The sequence below is a fragment of the Camelus ferus genome, chromosome X (assembly GCF_009834535.1).
Source record: "Camelus ferus isolate YT-003-E chromosome X, BCGSAC_Cfer_1.0, whole genome shotgun sequence".
Lineage (NCBI taxonomy): Eukaryota > Metazoa > Chordata > Mammalia > Artiodactyla > Camelidae > Camelus > Camelus ferus.
Window position 1 is genome coordinate 55,072,328 of NC_045732.1, and position 22,755 is coordinate 55,095,082.

A 22,755-nucleotide genomic window follows, 5' to 3' on the forward strand; every position below is an offset into this window, starting at 1 on the left:
CTATCTTTAGGAGGAAGCTGTTTTTATCTCTCATTGATTTTAAACAAGACATTTATCATTCTGAATTGACAAGTCATTTATTTTGAAGTTACAAGTCATTTATTTTTAACTTAAAGTCTTACCTTGTGAAAACTAGGATTGCCTCTGACCACTTTTGATATTATTTAACTAGCAACCTTATGAACCTATAAATGTTTATAATACCCCCAAGCTCTGATGCTTTATAAATATCTTATTTGATTTTCTGAATCAGGTGTTGGCATTTCTTTTTCTGGAAAGGGACAGATGGTAAATATGTTAGACTTGTAGGACACATAAGGTCACCTATTCTTTGGTTTTTGTTTATTTTTGTTTTTACAAATTTTTATTTTATTTTTTTTTAAAAAAAAAAGCATTTTTAGCTCAGAGTCCAGGCCAGATTTAGCCCAGAGCTGTAGTTTGCCAATCCACATTCTAAGTTTTTCAGTGTGATGTACAATCACCTGCCTCTCTGGATAGTGATGCCTTTTTCATTAGTAAAACCTGTGTTTGGAAAAGGCCTGAGTGTGCCAGTCTGCCTGTTTTCTTTTTTTTAAACATTTTTTTATTGAGTTATAGTCATTTTACAATGTTGTGTCAAATTCCAGTGTAGAGCACAATTTTTCAGTTATACATGAACATACATATATTCATTGTCACATTTTTTTTCACTATGAGCTACCACAAGATCTTGTACACACTTCCCTGTGCTATACAGTATAATCTTGTTTATCTATTCTGCATATGCCTGTCAGCATCTACAAATTTTGAAATCCCAGTCTGTCCCTTCCCACCCCCCGCCCCCTTGGCAACCACAAGTTTGTATTCTATGTCTATGAGTTGGTTTCTGTTTTGTATTTATGTTCTTTTTTTTTTTTTTTTTTAGATTCCACATGTGAGCGATCTCATATGGTATTCTTCTTTCTCTTTCTGGCTTACTTCACTTAGAATGACATTCTCCAGGAGCATCCATGTTGCTGCAAATGGCATTAGGTTGTCAGTTTTTATGACTGAATACTATTCCATTGTATAAATATACTACCTCTTCTTTATCCAGTCATCTGTTGATGGACATTTAGGCTGTTTCCATGTCTTAGCTATTGTAAATAGTGCTGCTATGAACAATGGGGTGCAGGTGTCTTTTTGAAGTAGACTTCCTTCTGGATATATGCCCAGGAGCGAGATTCCTGGGTATATGGTTAAGTCTATCCCTAGTCTTTTAAGGAATCTCCATACTGTTTTCCACAGTGGCTGCACCAAACTGCATTCCCACCAGCAGTGTAGGAGGGTTCCCTTTTCTCCACAGCCTCTCCAGCATTTGTCATTTGTGGACTTTTGAATGATGGCCATTCTGACTGGTGTGAGGTGATACCTCTTTGTTGTTTTGATTTGCATTTCTCTGATAATTAGGTGATATTGAGCATGCCTGTTTTCTTTTGATCAAAATCTTGGCCTTTTTTGTTCAGAGGCAATAATATTTTTATTGTTATTATGGTCATCACCTTTTTTTTTCAGATATGTAACTTGAGACTCTAAGATAACCCTGTCCAGTAGAACTTCCCTCATGATGGAATTATTATATATCTGTGCTCTACAGTATGCTGTTGAGCACTTGAAATGGGGCTAATGTGAGTAAAGAACTAAATTTTTGAATTTTATTTATTTTTAATAAATCTAAATAACCAAATGCAGCTAGTAATTAGCAGTATAACTCTTAACATCTTAAGTAACTTGTCCAGATTTAGACAGTTAGTTCCACAACTGGTATTAAAAACCAGGTCTGTGCAACTCCTAAGCTTATGTTTTTTCCATTATGACACACTGCCTTATCAATAAAAGTCAAGGTGGATGGATGCTACCCTACAGAGTAGAAAATGTAGCAAAGATACTTAGATGTTTTTCAAGGTATATTGTATTAACTTTTTGGGCTGCTAGTTTAGTTAGTCAACCCACACTTTGGAGCACTGGATCATAATTATTAAGTAACACTTATGAGTTTATTTTATAGTCTTCTTCTTCTTCTCCTCCTCTGCCTCCTTCTTCTTATTGTTATTATTGTTATTACTACATTATGTGAAGTAAGATGACTATGCCCTGAGAACATTAGGATGTTGAAAATTTTTGAGATAGTAGCATACTTCAGAAGTGTTTTTCTTATATCTAGGGAGTAAGGTCTAATCCGGTATTTTAAAACAGCTTTTAAATATGTAAGAATTGACATCCTTCAAATAATCACTTTAGAGCTTTAGTAACAAAATTTTTTTGCTACATAGGAAAGCATCCTTGCTGGCATCAGTTTTAATATTTTTTTATTGACACCTGACATAGGTATTGAGTGGAAATTTTGTTATTTCACTAGTGAATACCAACTGGGTATAAGAAATCAAAAGAGGTGTCTTTTGGGAAAGCTGGCCTAGATAAATCATTCTGTGATGCTGACGTATGTATTAGAGGGAGGCTTAATGGGGGAAAAACAGTGAACAAGATTTCTCTTACTAGTGTTGAGTCCTTATTTTAACATATATTTCTGGAGTCTCAATCTAAATCAGAGTTGTGCCTCATTTAAACAGGAAATTGCTTAGCTAGTGCCTGTAATTTCCTTATTCTGCCCAGAAATAGTGAAAAATATGTCAGAAATGAAGTACAGACACTGTCACTATTATCAGAGAACATTTAGAATCCTTTGGTCAGTGTTTCTCCCAGTTCTTGAGCAATTCCATTTGTGTGTAAGCCAGAGAAAACTTTTCCAGGATGTCTTTTGTCCATTTCAGCAAGCCTCCTTTCCCATCTAAAGAATCAAGCTCTTAAAATAGCTGTTCCTTAGAAAGCTTTACATTTGGCCTTGTTGAATGGCTAATCTTTAGGAATTATTTTGGCACCTGGATAAACACTGGAACACTTTGTTTTTAGAACCAGTAATTGTTCTATATTCTTAATTCAAATAAAGTTATATCCAAAACAGTGGTCACTTTTGGCTTTAGATTAAGCATGAAACAGGTAAAAAACAAATGCATTGGGAAAGTTAGGGGCAAAGGAATTGTAATGGAAGGAAATTATTTTTATAAATAATGTAATTATAAATTTTATTTCAAGATACAACCTGAATCACCCAGTACTCCTGATCACCCTTATCCTTTACTTTCTCCATAGCATTTATCAATTTGTAATATACCATCTAATTTATTTATTGTGTTTATCACCTGTCTTCACTAGAATGTCAGCTCCATGAGAGCAAGAATCTTTATTTTGTTCCCTGATTAGTCTGGCACATAGTAGCTGCTCAATTAATATTTGTGGACTGAGTAAATACTATAATCTATCCCACTTGATTCCTCAAATTTTGTATTCACATCTTCCTGGCAATTATTATATTGCTATATTTCACATGAAATAGTGAACAAATTGGTTAAAAAAATACTATACCATCTAGTATTAGGATCTATGTCCTAAAAATGTAGAATATAATTTGGAATGCTTGAGTTTTTAATAAACGTAAATGAAACCTATAGTGTTCCTCAGATGCCTCCCCAAATTTATCAGGAAATGGAGGATGGGAAGCTTTTCAATTAAAAATACCTTTTTTTGATATATCTTTCTCAGATGGGAAAGCTGACAACCATGCCAGCAGGTCTGATATGTGCATCTATAAGTGTGTATGCAGCCAAGGAAGAGGAATCCAAAAAGCAGCTAGTGAAACCAGAGCAGGTAACTTGCCTACAAAAGTTTGAATTTTGTATAGCATAAATATGATGCAAAAGCTGTGAGGTTTCTTTTTTTTTTTTTTCAGTTAACTCTACTCATCAAAAATGGCTTTGAAGTAATTGTTAGGCACATTTTATAAGTTGAAAGATAGTTACAAGTTGTCTCAAAATAAACACTATATTATATTTAACCCAAACATCTAAAATCTTAACTCTAATGAAAAGCAATTGGTGATTTTTTTCTTAATGAATATTCAATGAGTAGTACAGGGTTTTAGTACTTCTAAGTAGTCTGATTTTTCTTTCTTGAAAAATGTATACAGGTACACCTCATATTTGGAAGCTTTAGTTTAAGAAATTCATGAAAATCTGGTTTGAAAGTGACCTTAGATATTTTCTAGTTCAGCCTTCTCTGTGATACTGTAATCCTCTCTACAATAGGCACACTAACTGGTCATTTTCTTCTACATGAATAAAACTAGATAAAGGAACCTAAGGGAGCCCATTCCACTTTCTGGCAGCTCTCATTCAACTTAAAGTCCTTCCTTATGTCAAACACAAACCTGTCTCATAATTATATGTTCTAATGTTCAGGATGCTTAGTGTTTTCTTCAAGTTTAAGTATTTTGACTTATGTAGGATAGAGTCAGGCTCTGACTTTACTTATTCTAGATAATATATTTCTATTAATGCAGCCTAAGATGACATTCATTTTTGTATTTATTTTTCTTTTGAATCTTCACAATCAACCTTGCTTATAATCAGCCTTAGACCATAACATAGTGAACTTGCCCTTCTCTAAAAATTCATTAAACTTTTTTACATGGGCTGCTGGTAAGCTGTGTCTTTTCCCAGTCTGTACTTATGCATGTAGACTTTTTGAACTTAGTTACTGGTACATTTATGCCTTTTTAAGTTTTATCGTGTTGATCTAGTCCATCATGCCAGCCTGCTAGTATTTTGTGATTACTGATTCTATTCACCATTGTACTTTTCATCTTTTCCAGCCTCAAGTCACCCTTAAGGCTTATCTATATACTTAGAAATATATACTTGAGTCAGACAGGCCTGAATCTGAATCCTGACTCTACCACCACTGACTAGTTGGATGACATTGGACAGAATTCTTAATGGTGGCATAAATATTCTGTTGTATGAGTGTATTATCAAATGTACAATTTCCATAAATTTTTGGAAATTTAGCATATTTCCAGTTATTTTGCTGTTGTAATCAGTGCTTTGCCAAGATACCTTGTACATAAAGCTATACATCTATAATGATTTTCTAAGAATAAATTTCTAGAAATGGAATTGTAGGTCAGAAGGCATGAAAAATATCAATACATTGCCAAACTGATATGCATAAATGTGGTATTTATTCATTCATTAAACAAAGAATATTTCCTGAGTTCCTCATATATCTGTGAGGCATATACTAAGCACTGGGTACCAAGTTTTATTAATTTTCATTAGCAGTCTAGGATAGATTTACTCTCCTACATACTTGTTGACTCTCAGGATTCTTTCTCCTTTTTAATCTTAGAGAGATAATGTTTTCAAGCCTACCTTGACACTCCCATCTTTGGAAACATCGAAATCTAGGTTGGACAATAGGTAACTAGCATTTGTCCCTAATAGCTATTTACATATTTCTGAATTTTAAAACAAATTTGCACTCTTTACTATAGTATGGAATACACAGGATTTGTTGGTATTTGTTATATTCCCCCAGTACATTTTAAATAGGATTTAATTTAATTATTTAAACAAAATTGATTGTTAGCTAAGTGCTAGGGACTCTTCACAAAATCAGGACTCAATCCTTGAGGAACTTAAAGTTGCTGAAAGAATCAAAATATGATTTGCATGAAATATTTCCAGGTACTTTTATTGTATAAAGTGAGTTATACCTTTGTTTAAATCTGTTTACAGTTAAGTCTCTACTAAGCCAAAATACTTTATGAAGGACATGTTCTGGTTAATTGAATCTTCTGGTGAACTTGTGGCTAATCAGAAAATCCTTTTTGAGTTCAACTCTCCTTGTTAAACATCTTTTTTAAAAGTATTAGTATACTCCTACCTTATTAATTACCATCTAGTGAATGTAATTAAATCTCTGTTTATTAGAAAACTCTGCAGATGTGTGGGGTGACCATTTTTTTAAACCATAAAATTTGCAGTATTCAGATCTGCAAAATGACACTTGGGCTGTGTTTACAGTCAGCCATAGATGTTACCAGATAATTTCTTTTAAAAATATTTCTGTAATGTGAATTTGACTTATTTTCTTGTCATTTGCTTGTTTTCAGCAAAAAAAATAACAGAGAAGAAATATTGATTTGAGAGTGCTAGTTACTTTGGTTCAATTTAATTTAAATGTGGTTTTATAGTTTACTGAATCTAATATATAATCTTAATTTCTAATCGAGTACAGACAAGTTGTATTTATACAATAAATGACATTTAAGCCCAGGGCCTCAATCTGTGATGAAAATATTCTTTTGTCAGTAAAAACAAATTTCTCAGAATAGAATTGAAATCCCTCTTTTCCCCAGCTTTATAGAGGTATAAATGACAAATAAGAATATATACTTAAAGTGTACAACTTGATGTTTTGACATATGTATATGGGATTATACATTGTGAAATAATCACTACAATCAAGCTAATTAATACATCTCTCACCTCACATCATTACCATTTTCTGATGTGTATGGCGAGAACACTTAAGATCTACCCTCTTAGCAAATTTTAAATATACAATACAGTATTATTAACTATAGTCATCATGATATGTATTAGATATATGGCACTTCTTGTATAACTGAAACTTTGTACTATTTTTTTGCAATTAAATTTTTTTCATTTTCATTAAAAGTTATTACAAGATATTGAATATAGTTCCCTGTGCTATATAGAAGAAATTCATTTTTATCTATTTTTATATATAGTGGTTAACATTTGCACATCTCAAACTCCCAAATTTATCACTTCCCATCCCCTTTCCCCCAGTAACCATAAAACCGTAAGATTGTTTACTATGTGTGCGAGTCTGTTTCTGTTTTGTAGATGAGTTCATTTTTGTCCTCTTTTTCTTTTTTAGATTCCACATATGAGTGCTATTATACAGTATTTTTTCTTTCTCTTTCTGGCTTACTTCACTTAGAATGACGATCTCCAGGTCCATCCATGTTGCTGCAAATGGTGTTATTTTATTCTTTTTTGTGGCTGAGCAGTATTCCATTGTATAAATATACAACAACTTTATCCAGTCATCTGTTAATGGACATTTAGGTTGCTTCCATGTCTTGGCTATTGTAAATAGTGCTGCTCTGAACATTGGGGTTCATGTATCTTTTCAAATTAGAGTTCCCTCCAGGTATATACCCAGGAGTGGGATTGCTGGATCATAGGATAAGTCTATTTTTAGTTTTTTAAGGAATCTCCATACTGTTTTCCATAATGGCTGCACCAAACTACATTCCCACCAACAGTATAGGAGGGTTCCCTTTTCTCCACACCCTTTCCAGCATTTATTATTTGTAGACTTTTTAATGATAGACATTCTGACTGGTGTGAGGTGATACCTCATTGTAGTTTTGATTTGCATTTCTCTGATAATTAGTGATACTGAGTATTTTTTCATGTGCCTGTTGGCCATTTGTTTGTCTGAAACTTTGTACTCTTTAACCAACACCTCCTCTATTTCCCCTCCACCTCATCCCATCCCAATAATCACTGTTCTGCTCTCTGGTTCTGAGTCTGTTTCAGATTCTATTTATAAGTGAGATCATACAGTATTTATTTCTCTTTCTGTCTGGCTTATGTCACTTAGCATCATCTGAGATGATGTGGTTTTTATCTTTTATTCTGTTAATGCAGTATATCACATTGATATGCATATGTTGAATCATCCTTGCATCCCAGGGATACAACCCACTTGTTCATGTTGTATACTTGTTTTAATGTCCTTTTGAATTCAGCGTGATATTATTCTATTGGGGATTTTTACATCTGTTCGTTAGGGATATTGGCTTGTAGTTTTCTTTTCCTACAGTGCCTTTGTCTGGCTTTGATATCAGAGTGATGCCATCTAATGAATTTGGAAGTGTTCCCTCTTCTGTTTTTTAGGAGAGTTTAAGAAGGACTGGTATTAATTCTTCTTTGAATGTTTAATTCACCCATGAAGTCATGTGGTCCTGGGTTCTTCTTTGTTGAGGGGTTTTTGATTACTGGTTCAAACTCCTTATTGGTTATTGGTCTATTCAGGCTTTCTATTTCTTCTTGATTTAGTCTTGGTGGGTTGTATGTTTCTAGAAATTTATTAACTTCTTCTAAGTTATCTAGTTTTTTGGCAGATTCTTTTTGTTTCTGAGGTGTCCATTGTAATATCTCCTCTTTCATTTCTAATTTTATTTGATTCTACTCTTTTTTTATTAGTTAGTCTAGGTAGGAGTTTGTCACTTTTATCATTTCAATAAATACTTTTATCATAAACCATACCTTGAATGCCCATACCTAAGAAGGAAAATACTTTAAAGCACTTATTCTTAACCATTTTGACCCCTTTGAGAATCTGATGAAAACTTTGGATGCTCTTCCTAAAAAAAACTGCATATATAAAATTTTGTTTACATAGACCACAAATAACAAACCAGTTCTTTAAACTGTTGATATAATTAGGGTATAAAGGAAGAATCAATAGATTTTGCTTGAGGAGCATAAAGAATAGAAAGACTGAGAGTATGATGGACAAACATACAAGTAAACAGTCTTATCTACTCTAAAATCCATTCATCCACATGCATTCTTACTTTCTTTGGGAGCTGGAAAATTCCTTACTGGGCTGTGTGCCTGCTTTTTATATGTGATACACACTCAATATGAAATATGTACCTCTGACCTTCCTAATTATACATAGTTGCCAATGTGGTGAATTTAAATTTCAAGCATTAGTCTAGAAAGAGAAACACTAACTATTTAATCCTGGTATAGATAGCAAAGGGTCATCTATCTAATGGTAAAATAAGAATTTTATGACCCATTATTGGTAAAGTTTTACCAGACCTACACTGTTTCACGTTTGTTACTGGTAGAAGATCAAATCCGAAGCGATTAATGATCTAGTTCCCTTGCTATTGATTTGTGAGCTTGATTGTCCCCAATGATGTCTTTACCAAACTTTACAGAAAAGGTGCTTCACCCTGATCATAAAAGCAAAACATGTTTTTGAAGGAAATAAGTCCTTACCTCATTAAATTTTTCATAATTATTTCTATGTTTTATATTTGTTTTTATTAAATATAGATTAGAATCAAAAGGCTGTTTAATCAGGTTATGAAAGTTATAAAAATTATAATATGATGAACAGACATACACCTACCAACCTACCATCCACTTTGAAGGAAAAACAAAATAAAATACCCTGGTTCTCATCCTGTTCCCTATCCATTCAGAGATAACCACTTCCATGAATTTTGATTATTGCTCCCTTTTTTTACTTTTTAACTTTACCTTATAAGTCTGTATTGCTAAACATTGTTTTTTGGTTTTGCAAGTTTTCAAGCTGTATATTGATGTTTTGAAACATACCTGCATGTATTTCTACATACTACCTTTTTTGTTCTACAGTTATTTTATTATGTTCAACATTCCTGAAATCCACCCAGATTTTTCCATGTAACTGTAATTTATATATTGTCCCTAATTTGTAATATTTCACTGTTGGATATACACCAATTTAATTATCCCTTCTACTGTTGATAGGCATTTGAGTTGTTTCCAGATTTTTGCGATCAAAACATTGCTATGAACATTATTGTACATATCTTTAGGTGCACAATTACAAGAGTTTCTCTAAATATATCTAGGACTGAAACCACTAGGTCATACAATATGTAACATTTTCAAATTTACTATAGTATATGCTAAATTGTTTTTCAAAGTGTGTATACCCGTTTACATTCCCACAAGCAGTATATAAATGTTTAGGTTGCTCCACATTCTTGTCAACACTTGATATTCTCAATGTGCCAAATGGGTGGAGTTGAAATGCTATCTTGTTGTAGTTTTCATTTGTATTTTCATGTTATTAATGAAGTTGAACATCATTTTATATATTTGTCATTCTAGTGGTTATATGTAGATGTAACATTGTACATTTAACTTGTATTTTTCTATTGATAAATGTTGAGCATCTTTTCATGTGTTTATTTGCCATTCATGTATCTTCTTTGGTGGAGTCTGTTAAAATATTTGGCCCACTTTTATTAGGTTGTTTTTTTCTTATTATTGAGCTTTAGCATCCTAATCCTAATCCTATATATTCTGGATGTTCAGCCCTATATCAGGTATGTGTTTTACAAATATTTTCTCCCAAACTGTGGCTTATCTTTTCCGTCTGTATTACTTTTTCATTGCTTCTGTAACAAATGACTATGAACTTTGTGATTTTAACAGCACAATTTTATTATCTTATGGTTCCTGTAAGTTAGAATTCTAACACAAGTATCACTGGGCTAAAATCAAGACATTAGCAGGGCTGCATTTCTTTCTGGAGGCTCTTGAGAGAATCAGTTTCCCTCCTGTTTTCAGCTTGTAGAGGCTGGCCCAATTTCCTTAGCTTATGGCCCACTTCCTCTCAAAGCTAGGAAAAGTAGTGTAAGTCATTTTCACATCTCATCACTCTGACCATTCTTCTATAATCACATCCCCCCTTGGCTCTATCCTTCCACTGCCCCCTTTCATTTTTAATATCATATGATTAATTACTTTGAACCTGCTCAGATAATCCAGGAAAATCTTCCTATCTTAAGGTCACCTGATTAATGTTAATTACATATACAGCCTTAACTCTCCTTTACCATGTAATATAACATATTCATGGGATCCAGGTATTATGACATGAATGTCTTTGGGTGGGGGTCATTATTCTACACACACTTCCTCCTTTTAACAGTGTCTTTTGAGAAAAAGAAGATTTTAATTTTGATAAAATCCAGTTTATCAGTTTTTAAATTTATAGATTATAATTTGGGTGTCATGTCTAATAAATTTTTGCCTAACCAAAAGTTATGAGCATTTATTAATGTTTTAGTTTTTTAACAATTAATGGTTTTTAGTATATTTACAGAGTTGTGTGATCATTACTGCTAATTTTAGAAAAATTTCATCACTACAAAAAGAAAGCCAATATCCATTATCATCACTTCAATTCCACTCTCTCCCAAGCCCCTGATAACCACTGATCTACTTTCTTTCTCTATGGATATGCCTGTGCTAGACATTTCATATGAATAAAATCATACAATATGTGGCCTTTTGTGAGTGACATCTTTCAATTACTGATATGTTTTCAAGTCTCATCCATGCTACAGAATGTATCAGTGTGTCATTTTTTTATTGCTGAATAATAGTACATTCTATGAATGCAGTAAATGTTGTTTATCCATATATCAGTTGATGGACATTTGGGTTTTTTCCACTTTTTGGCTATTATGGCTAACACTGCTATGAACTTGGGTGTACAAGTTTTTGTATTGACATATGTTTTCATTTTTCTTGGGTGTAGACCTAGGAGTAGAATTTCTTGTCCATATGGTAACTCTGCCTTTAACCTTCTGAGAAACTGCCAGGCTGTTTTCCATAGCAACTGTACCATTTTACATTCTCACCAGCAGTGTATGAAGGTTCCAGTTTCTCCACATCCTTACCAACACTTCTTGTTGTCTGTCTTTTTTTTATTATAGCCATCCTAGTGGGTGTGAAATGATACTTCACTGGGATTTTTATTTGCATTCCCTAAGAAGTAATGATGTCAAGCATATTTTTCATGTCCATACTGGTAATTTGTACATCTTTAGAGAAATGTCTATTCAAATCCTTTGCCCATTTTTCAGTTGGATAATTAGTCTTTTATTGTTGAATTGTAAGTGTTCTTTATGTATTCTGGATACAAGCCCTTTATGAGATACATGATCTGCAAGTATTGTCCATGAGTTGTCCTTTTACTATATCAATGGTATCATTTGCAGCACAAGTTTTTAATTTTGATAAAGTCCAGTTTGTTTATTTTTTTTCTTTTGTTGCTAATGCTTCTGATGTTATATATAAGAAGTCATTGTCTAACCCAAGGTCATGAAGATTTATCTCTATGTTTTATTCTAAGAGTTTTATAGTTTTAGCTCTTATATTTAGTTCTGCAGTCCATTTTGGTTTAATTTTTTCTATATATGGCATGAAGTAGGGGTCCAACCTCTTTCTTTTGCATGTGAATATCCAGTTGTCCAGGTACCATTTGTAGAAAAGACTATTCTTTCTTCACTGAATTTTCTTCATTCCCTTGTTGAAAATCAATTGACCATAAATGCATGGGTTCATTTCTAGACTCACAATTTTATTCCATTTATCTATATGTCTATCCTTATAGCAGTGCTACACTATTGTCTTCTAACCAGACAAATTTCTTTTGAAATTGGGAAGTATGTGTCCTCAAGCTCTGTTCTTTTTCAAGATTTTTTTTCTATTCTGGGTCTCTTTTACCTTTGTATGAATTTTAGCATGAAATTGTCATTCAAAATAGTGAATTTGTCTATTTTTCCTTGTTTCATATATTTTGAGAATATGTTAATAGATGCATACAAGTTTAAGACTGTAATATCTCTTGTTATTTAAATTTTTGTCTTAATAAAGGTACTTTATCTCTAGTAATGATTTTTGTCTTAAAGTCTATTTTGTCAAATATTAATGTAGCTTATAGTAGCTTTATTTGGGTGGCTGTTTGCCCAAAATGAATTTTTTTATTCCTTTTTTTCCAACCTTCTAAATAGTTGTTTTAGGAGTGTCTCATAAACACCATGTGACTGTATTTTGTAAATGCATTCTGATAATCTTTGCCTTTTAACTAGATCATTTTATCCATTTGCAATTATGATAATTTTTAGTATCTTTGGAATTATTTCTACCAAGCTTTTGTGGCTTTTGTTTTTCTTACTTCTTCTCTTTTTTTTTTTTTTTTTTTTTTTTTTTTGCTTTCTTTTTCTTTTTTTCCATAGCAAAGTTTGTTAATTATGCCTTCTTTTTAATTTCTTTCATTGGTTACCCTAGAAATTTTAACCTGTGTTCATTTCAAATCTCATCAGTATATTTACCCTCCATCCAAACAATATTAAGAATTTAGAACATTTTAATTTCTGTCATCCTCTCCTAACTTATACCATACTTATGTTCAGAGATTTAGTTCTGTTTTAAAAACACATGCATAAAACATTTTATTCTATATATTCATTATTTTAGATTTACCCACATATTTACCACTTTCTTTGCTATTCATTCCTTCTTGCATCACAAACCTTCTCAATGGGAATATTTTTCTTCTGTCTTAAGTGATTTAAAGTTTCCCAGTGAGAGTCATTTGGTTGCAAACTATCGTGGGTTTTGTCTGAGTGTGTCCTTACTTCTCCCTTCATTTTTGAAACAAAGGTATTCTATTGAGAATATAATCCTCAGTTGAGTTACTTTCTTTTAGCACATTGAGGATATTATATTGTGCCTTCAGGGTTGCTTTTGGGAAGTCAAAGCTTATCTAATTTTTATTCCTTTGAAGGTAATCTTTTCTTTCTGGCTTTTTTTTTTTTAAGATCCCCTCTTTGTCTTTGGTGTTATGGAGTTTTACTATGACTTGTCTAATTGTGGATTACTGTATATTTGTCCTGTATTTCTGAATCTGCCAAATGTTCATCAGTTCTTGAAAAAATCTTGGCTATTCTCTTCAAATATTACCTCTGCCGCATCTTTCTCCTCTCCTCTGGGACTGATTAGATATCTGTTAGTATTTCTCACTCTATCTTAATCTCTTTCATATTCTTTTCATTTCTTTGCATAAAAATTTCTTCAGGTCTACTAGTTCACAAAATCTCTCAGCAACTATATGCAGTCTATCAAAACTTACCAGTTGAGTTCTTTATTTAAGTTTTCATTTTCCAGTTCTAGAAGTTCTCTTTTTCTTTATTTTTATTAGCTTTGATAATTTTTGTAGTCTCTTGCTCTTGATTCAAATTTCCACTTTATTTCTTTAAGAATAACATATATGTATTTGACATGATATGTTCTAATATATATACTTTTTGTGGATCTGATTCTGCTCTTTGTTGTTTCTGCTAGCTCTTATCCAGATGTTGCCTTGTGTTTTCTAATTTTCCTTCTTTGTGTTACTTAATTTTTTGAAATCGTGTCCTCATGTTTCTTGGAACTTTATCTGTTGTAATTCTTTGAAGTCTGTGTAGCTTCCTCCAGAGAGAAGCTGTTCATTTGCTTCTGCCAAAGCATCTGTGGGAGATCCCAGCCTGGGAGCACTTTAAATGTACACTTGATCTGAGGTTTCTCAGATTATCGAGATAGTTGTATGCTGCAGATTATATGAGTTCTCACTTGTGTTTGCCAATTCTTAGGAAATATTTCCTTCCTCTCTACTCAGTGCCCAATCTTTGAGACTATCAGTTTTCCTTACAGTCTCTTGGAGTGAACTGTTTATTTCTAGTTCAACCTTAAGTTGAGGATGCACCACTAAGAATGCCAACTTTATAGAATCTCCCATAAGATTGCCCACCTGAAGCCCATTCTGGGTTTAGTTTCCTGATCCCATACTCCATGAACCATCTGTTTTACAGCAAACAACATCAAGGTCAAAACTGGTAGTATTGTTCATCTCTGTGGGTTTTTTGTCTTCACTTAATTTCTGGCTTCTGGGTAGTCTTTATAAGCAGCTTACCAGATCATTCCTGCATTTAAGATGGTTTAAAAATATTTTATCAGCATTTTCAGTTGTTTTTAGTGGGAAAGTTGATGAGGATTCTTATTCTGCCATTCTGCCAGGAAAGGAAGCCCAGCTATTTAATATTTTGACATGATTTTTTTCTGCCTCTAGCTCCCCATATATACTCCACCACCTCTCCAGTCTAAATATGTTGAAGAGCAGCCTGGTCACTTACAAATGGGCTTTGCGTCCATTCGCACTACTACTGGTCGTTATATTGGCTGGTGCAAGGTAAGTGAATTCTAATAGTGGTTTATTATTGGAGGTTTCTCATTTGTATTACATAACAGTTGTTCCAGTTATCCATTGATGTGTAACAAACTACCCCAAAACTTAGTGATTTAAAACAGCAACTATTCAGTTATATCTCATGATTTTGTGAGTTGGGAATTTAATCAGACTTTGGACAGGTGATTCCTCTGTTGCATGTGGTGTTGACAGAGGCCACTCAATGGTATTCATCATATGAATGGGCTGATCTAGAGGGTCCAAGACATCTTTATTCTCATCACTGGCACCTTGTCACAGGTGGCTAGAAAACTGGGCTCAGTTGGTTATGTTGATGGAAGCATCTACATATGGCCTCTCAGGTAGACAGATAACTTACATGGACAGTTCAGGGCTCCTAGAGAAGACATTGCAAGAGGCCCTAGTCAGAATTTGCTAAGCTTCTTACCCATCTATAGATGTCCCTCTAAAAAGAAAGTCACTCTCATAGCACATTTGTTAAATCAAGTCACTAAGGCCAACCAGTTTTTAAAGGACGGGAATTAGGTGCTACCTCTCAATACAAATAGCAGCAAAGAATTTGTGGCCATATTTAATCCACTGTACCACTACTGCATAGTTTGAAATACTTAAGCAAATGTTTATGTCACCCAGCATGTACAGAACATTGCTTTACCATTTGCATGAAGTTCTGAGATTACTTCTACATTGTTCCTTATTTGGCTGAGTGAAATGTTCACTTGTTGAGTTTAGTTCATAAGGCCATTCGGACTATAGTCAGCTATTAGGCAAAACAGAATTCACCTGAATACTTTGGCTTCAATCAGCATTATCCACCAGCACAGTGGTGGAGTAAGCTAATACAATACTGATGTTTTATTATCATCATATCAACGTGGGTGTGTTAGCATCAGCATCTCCAGTGTCAGTGTCATAATGATAATGTTGGTACCATTGTTTTCATCATTCTGACCTAATAATCACACAGCTTTCCTTCAGGTCTAACCTATCCAGTTGTGAACACTTGTGCTTTTTGTTTCTAATCCATTCTTTTTAAAAAGAAAATTCTAATAATCTTACAAAATATTAAATCTGTGAACTCTGGTCATGTCAGATGATATTTCAAACATTTGATGAATATGTTGTGTTATTTTTAAAAATTTGTGCCTGTCAAACAACTAACAGACTCTTAATGTACTCTTTAATAGTTTGACTAGTTGTACTACACATTCTTAATAGTTTGGTCTCAGAGAGAAATAGCTTAACTAATTAGGGTCTGAATCATACCCCTGAGGCTATATGCCAACAGCTGGATGATTCAGACTGAGGTCTCTTGAGACCTAATTTTCCATAGTGTTCTCAAAGTTGTTTTCAGTGAGGTGAAATGTTCCTGAGAGATCTTCCAATTGCTATTGTTATTGTCACCCAATTTAAGACTAAAAGAACCTTTTATTCTGTTAATATGCTGAAACGAATAGGTTGAATAAGGGCACTTTTGAATGTATTTCATCTTAGTGTAAAAATTTCCTCTCTAATTTTCCCTTAAGAATGTAATCTATTCTTTAAAAATTACCTCTGGCTCTAATTACATTCTGCATTAAACTTAGAATCATGTAGGGCAAATTCAATTCCTATTCCTATGCCTTAGTGTTTTGAAATTTAGGTAGCAGTGACCTCCAGTGGTAAAAGTGAGTTCCTAAACACAGCTAAGGAAAATTTCCCAAAGGAAGTGACTAGTTTTCTTCCTCAACAGTTGCATGATTTCCCAATCAAACTGGTCCGTAAGTATTATAAGAAGGTGAAATTTTCTCAAGAGGCAGTCCCTAAAGAGAAGAAGCTCAGTGGCAGTTAGGGTCTCTGTTGGTTTGTACAGCTTTAATCCATGATGAACAGAATAAACCTCTGCATCTGATCACCATGAAAATGTCTGAGACAGTTACTAATATCAGGAATATCAAGAGCAATAACTTATTTCTTTCCAGTCTAATATAATCATTTCTATTTTATTTGCTTTGAAAATATCTTGTTGTTGTTTATATCCTGTAGTTTCATAGCAGCTAGTTCAGGGGAAACCATATATTTGGATTGTGCTTTCTAGTTTCATCAATAGAGTACAGCATGACCATGGGCGATTACTATGGGTAAATCATTCTGTGCCTTCATTTTTCTCCTAATGTAACTGAGATAGTACCAACCACTCAATAAATGTACATAGCAATATTTCTTGCATTAAAACAAATTAGAAACAGGTAAAAGGAATAATTTGATTTAAAGCTTTAATCCCTCCAATGGATTCATCTAATCTTGATTTGTAGAGAACTTATGTTCCTATTTGAAAATAAGATGGACACTAGTCTGTGTAGAATGATTTCTATCCTGAGATAAATGTCTTATTTAGATTTGTTTTCTTATTCTGATGCACACTTAGAAAAATGGCAAAGATGAAGCACTTATCTTTAGGGTTTTTGTTGTTGTTTTCTCCACAAATTATTATATTGTTGTTGCCACATCTTTCTTAATCAGATGTTGCTTCTAAGCTGAAATATACCTCTCTTTATGCTTTATTTAAATTCCATTTATTTCTCTATGCTGCCATAAAACAAGATGATGAATCTTTGTATTTCTGCAATAACTTTTCTGTGAGCTGCTCTGATCATTTTATAGGCATTACTCTACCCATTTATATGAGGAAAATAGTAAGCAAGTATTATCTATGTTAAATAGAATGAAAAGCATGAAATGAAGAGAAGCTAAGTTCAACATGTGTCCTCCTAGAGAATAATAGGAAAGTTAGATTTAGACTTGGGTGCCTTGCTAATTTAACATTTTCATATAACCTCAGAGATGGGGGCTATTTGATCTAATTATCAACATTTTCAAAAATACAGATGTTCTCTTTTTCCCCTTTTTTTACTTAGGGTGTTTATGTCTTTGTGAAAAATGGGATAATGGATACAGTACAATTTGGGAAAGGTAGGTGAGTGAAACATCTATAATTAGAAATGTTCTGCTGTCTTTTTAACTTGCAGGGTTTAAATGTGAGAAAAATAAACTTGCTATGTTGTCCATTATCATGTTTTATCAACTCAAAAGATACTCTCTATAGCAGTTTATGATAATAATAACAAAGCAATAGTATCCATTATTTATTTAGCAGTCATTATATGCTGAGACACTATGATAAGCATTTTACATAATTTATCTAATTTCATTTTGTAGCTAATCTCTCGGTGTTGGTATTATAATTATCCCCATTTTACAGATGAGGAAACGGGTTTAGAAGGGTTAGGTAGGTTACCAAAGTCACATAGCTAGTAAGTGGTAGCACCTGGACTCAAACCGAGGTCTGTTTTAACTACAAAATCCATATTAGATGCTCATAAAGCATAAGTTAGAAACATGTCTCCGCTGTTATCAATTAGTTTAAATAAGTGCTATTTGCTGTTAAAATACATAGTATTTTGCTATCAATTGCTAGGAAACACTATACCAATTAGTCACCCTAGATATTTGAGCTAATGTTGGAAAAACAACTGTATTTCACTCTTTAGTTTGATTATGGTTTTTAGCAGCAAGCAGATATAGCTTCCTGACATTCTTAGCTTAAGCTAGTTGTCGAAATAAATATGTATGGGGGAACAGAAATATCAGCTAAAATTTTAAGTGTCTCCATGATGTTGATCACCTGTCTATGTATTATCATTATTTAATGTCTGTACAAATTATATTCCTCATCAACTTTGAGGAAGTGATTGACATTAAATAATTAACTATGATAGAAGAGAGTGTTTTGGGATGGCATGGAACCAGAAACAATTTGAATATACAAAGAACCAAGAAATCTAGACCTTGCCCACTCTCTATCTCTTTTTTTTCTCTAGGCTCAACTTCTCATCCTGATCATTGGTTTTAACTAAGAGCAACGGCTGCTCTGAGGTTATTGGGGAGTCGTGGCAAGCAGAGTGTAGTAGCTGCATGTTTCCCTAAGCTATTATTCAAAGCTCCCTAATAAAGTATCTTTGAATTCTTATTGGATCCTACCAGTGTTTGAACAGATAAGGCCAGAAGCATTTCCATTATAGGGATATAGTACACAATCATGATTTACTTTATAGTAAGGCATCTTAAGGTGTGCACTGTAGCATCATATTTCATTAAAGTGTAATAATCACCTGTATCAAGAAACAAATACCATTAAATCAGCTGTGGAAGGAAGATTTTATTTTGTAGCAAGTAACTATTACAACTAGCTTTTAAAATTGCTGCTCAAATCATTATTTTGTGTAGTTTTTTTGAAGAGTGTTTAAACCATCTGCTGTTATCTTAGCAAATCTCTGTAATTTTTCCACATTATACCTATATAGGTTGCCCAATTATAGTAAGTTATTTATATTAATTTTCTGATTTCTTAAGATGCATATGTCTATTTGAAGAATCCACCTCGAGATTTTCTTCCAAAAATTGGAGTGATTACAGTTTCAGGATTGGCAGGCTTCATTTCAGTGAGAAAAGGTAAAGTTAAAAAGTGTATATTCTCTCCTTGCCATTATATTAATTTCTGAATTTTACTGTTAGAAGAAAACCTCACATCCTTTGTTAAGTAGTATTATGATGGGCTACCATAAACATGTTTAGATTCTATAGTAAAATGTGTTTACTTTTAGAGACTTTTTGTGTTTTCAAATATATAGCTATTCCAAAAGAAGTTCAGTATCATTAGTTATTAGGGAAATGCAAATGAAAACTACACTGAGGATACCACTGCATACCTATTGGAATGTCTAAAATTTAAAAGATTAACCATACCAAGTATAGTCAAGAAAGTAGAGCAGCTGACACTCTCATATACTGCTGGTGGTAATACAAAATGGTATAGCCATTCTGGAAAATAGTTTGACAGTTTCCTGTAAAGTTGAACATGTAATCACCATGCGATATGGTAATCTCACTCCTGGATATTTTTACTGGAGAAGTGAAAAACCTGTACACAAATGTTTATAGTAACTCCATCCGTAATCACCAAAAGCTAGAAATAACCTAAATGTCTTGCATCAATAAACAACTATGTCACATTCATACAAAGGAATACTGCGTAGGAACAAAAAGAATTAACCATTGACACGTGCAACAATCTTGATGAATCCGAGTTAAAGAAACCAGTCTTAAAAAGTTACATATTGTATGATTCCATTTATATGACTTTCTCAAAAAGATAAAACTACAGTGATAACAGATCAGTGGTTCTCAGGGGTTAGGAGTGGAGAAAATGTGTGACTACAAAGGGATAGCAGGAGATTTTTTTTTAGTAGTGATAGAAATGTTCCATATTCTGATCGTAGTGGTGGTTTCTTGACTCTATACACATATTAAAATTAATCGAAATGTACCAGAAAAGTTTAATTTCCTGAAAAAGTTTGAAAATGACTGCTTAGTTAAGGCACTTTTGGAAATGAATGAATTACCGCAAATTGCTTGCAATTATTAAATTATCACTTCAGTATTCTAAATCAGTGACATGAAGGAGTTATGTACCTTTTAAAATCCTTAGCTGATTAGTTAGTTGAATCTTTCACCTTTCTAAGGACTTAATCAGAAAAGGATATATGGAGAGAGTCCATTTCAGTTTAACATGCTGTCATAAACATGGTAGTTGATTACTTCTGTATATTACCATGCTTTATTAGATACTTGAAAAAATAGGATTACAACTCTGGGTTTCTTAGTACATGAAAAAGTACCTAGTTTTAAAAAAGAAGAAAATCATCAGCCCCCTTTGTGTAGGTAATTATCAACGTTAGATTGAGAATACTTTTCTTAAATTGGACATGACAACTAAGAGATATTAAATGAATCATAATCCTTAAGGACATTTTACCTATTATCTTGGCTGGTATTATTACCTAAAGAATAATTTAACAGAGGGTGATGGCTTAAAGGGGAACAAAAAATATATTAAAGTTATAAAAGCTTCGAGTCTCTGGTAGCATCTGTTTGGAGTTTAATTTTATTTGCATGTCATAGGTTCTAGGTTTAAGAAGATTGCTTATCCACTGGGACTGGCCACTTTAGGAGCAACTGTTTGCTACCCAGTTCAGTCAGTAATAATTGCAAAGGTAAGTTCTTTTTAAGTGATAGCTTCATTTCAGTATTTGTTTAAACTCTCAGTGTAACAATATTTAAATGTCATACAGCACCTGCAACATTTAATTTTCATTGAAATATAGTTGGTATCAACTTTTATGTTGGCAAAATTACATTAGCATCTCAGCATGATAAATGCCATTCTTAATTACATGATCATCACAAATAAATAGGATGAATTTGTTTAAATATAATTCAAGAATATAAATGCTTGTTTGAGGATTAAGTTCAGAGACACCAAGTTAGAATTTATAGGGAGGAATACTCCTCCATTGTTGGGCTATGTAAAATTCAAAATTCTTTAAAATCGGATGAACACTGAAAAACATTTTTTAAATAATGTGAGTACAAACTCCTCTTAGATTTGTATTATTTCGCCTAGCCTTTTACAGTTGTCTTGTGTACCTCTAATTTGGTAGCAGTTTTTTTTTTAATTATTCACTTTTGACTCTTTACAAAACTTATTTTCCTAAACACAGAAATTCTCTGTGTAACTTTTATTTTATCCTGTTATGTTACATTTAAATTATTTAATTATAATAAAACTGATTAGAGACTTGGAAACAAATACAACTTATTCTTGATAAGTGTACAAATCACTTGTGAGAGACAATACTTGGATATTGTTGAGTACCTACTAGTGATGAATATTCAGCATCCTGTGAATATCATTTATTGTAAATTTTAAAACAGCTTTAGTTAATCAGACAAGTCCCAAAAAAATGTCAGGTAAGTACTCTTCTGCTGTATGTGTATTTTTCTGAAGGAAACAGCTCATACATTTTAAGAGATTCTCCAAGGGGTCTACGATGTAAAAAAAGGTTACAAAATGATAGTCCAGAAAGTCCTTTGAAAAATAAAAGTCACACTCCAGTTATTCACTATTTGGAAATACACCTCAAGATGGAATTACTTTTTGCTTTTTATATTTCTCCTCACAATTTTCATTATTAATTTATGTAAAGAGTAACAAGAAATCTCTTTGAAAACTATAAAATATCTAGGAATAAGCTTATCAAATAATCTTTTAAAACCTATTTTAAAAAATTAAAGATTAAATTTTACCAAAGGGCATTTTTTTCAAACTTGAATACATTTAGTGATATGTCTTGTTTTCTAGATGAAAGGACTCAATATTGGAGTATGGCAGATGTTCTCAAATTTATGTATTTAATCTAGTTCTTACAAAATTCCTGGATTTGAAGGAAACATGACATTCATTCAGCCAGTATTTGTTGTCCGTGTATCATGTATCAGGAATGATACTAAGCTGTAGCATAAACAATGTACCAAAATAGCCAAGAGAACAAAACAGAATATCCAAAAACAAATATATTGAGTATGTCTTTGTGTACGTTGTGGAGTGTGGGGGAGGGTGTGGTACAAGTAGCATTTCAGATCAATGTGTAAAGAAAGGATGGAGTATTCAAGAAATGTGTTGGAATAATTCACTTTTTGGAAAAATACTTAGACCTTTACCAAATATCATGCAAAAATAAATCTCAGGTGGAATAAAGATCTAATGATAAAATATACTACTACAAAATATTAGAAGAAAAAAGAGAAATAATTGTGCAGTCTTGAGATAGGAAAGGCCTTAAGGAAAACAATCCAAAAGCCATCAAAGAAAAAAATTGATATATTTTACTACATCAAAGTAGTACATTTCTGTTGATCACAATATACCATATGCAAAGTTAATGAATAAATGAAAAACTGGAGAAACTATTTGCAACATATATAACAAAGGACTAAATAATATCCTTTGTGTATTAAAAGCTTCTGTAAATCGATAGGAAAAGAATGAATGCACTCTAAGAAAATGACGAAAGTATATGAGCTAGCAATCCATAG

The 22,755-nt window shown here is 32.7% G+C and overlaps 1 protein-coding gene across 5 annotated transcripts in view; it reads left to right on the forward strand.

Annotated features, from left to right (window-relative positions):
- APOOL (apolipoprotein O like) overlaps nt 1-22,755 on the forward strand; it is a 64,252-nt gene that overhangs the window by 31,466 nt on the left and 10,031 nt on the right. For 2 of the 5 annotated variants that reach the window (XM_032474534.1, XM_032474536.1), the window contains exons 2-6: nt 3,619-3,723; nt 14,644-14,763; nt 17,679-17,733; nt 19,174-19,272; nt 20,782-20,873. In XM_032474534.1, the coding sequence (XP_032330425.1) occupies nt 3,619-3,723; nt 14,644-14,763; nt 17,679-17,733; nt 19,174-19,272; nt 20,782-20,873 (471 nt within the window). Of the gene's footprint in view, nt 1-904; nt 931-3,618; nt 3,724-14,643; nt 14,764-17,678; nt 17,734-19,173; nt 19,273-20,781; nt 20,874-22,755 lie in introns of all 5 variants that reach the window. The other 3 variants (XM_032474535.1, XM_032474533.1, XM_032474537.1) reach the window with 3 other exon arrangements.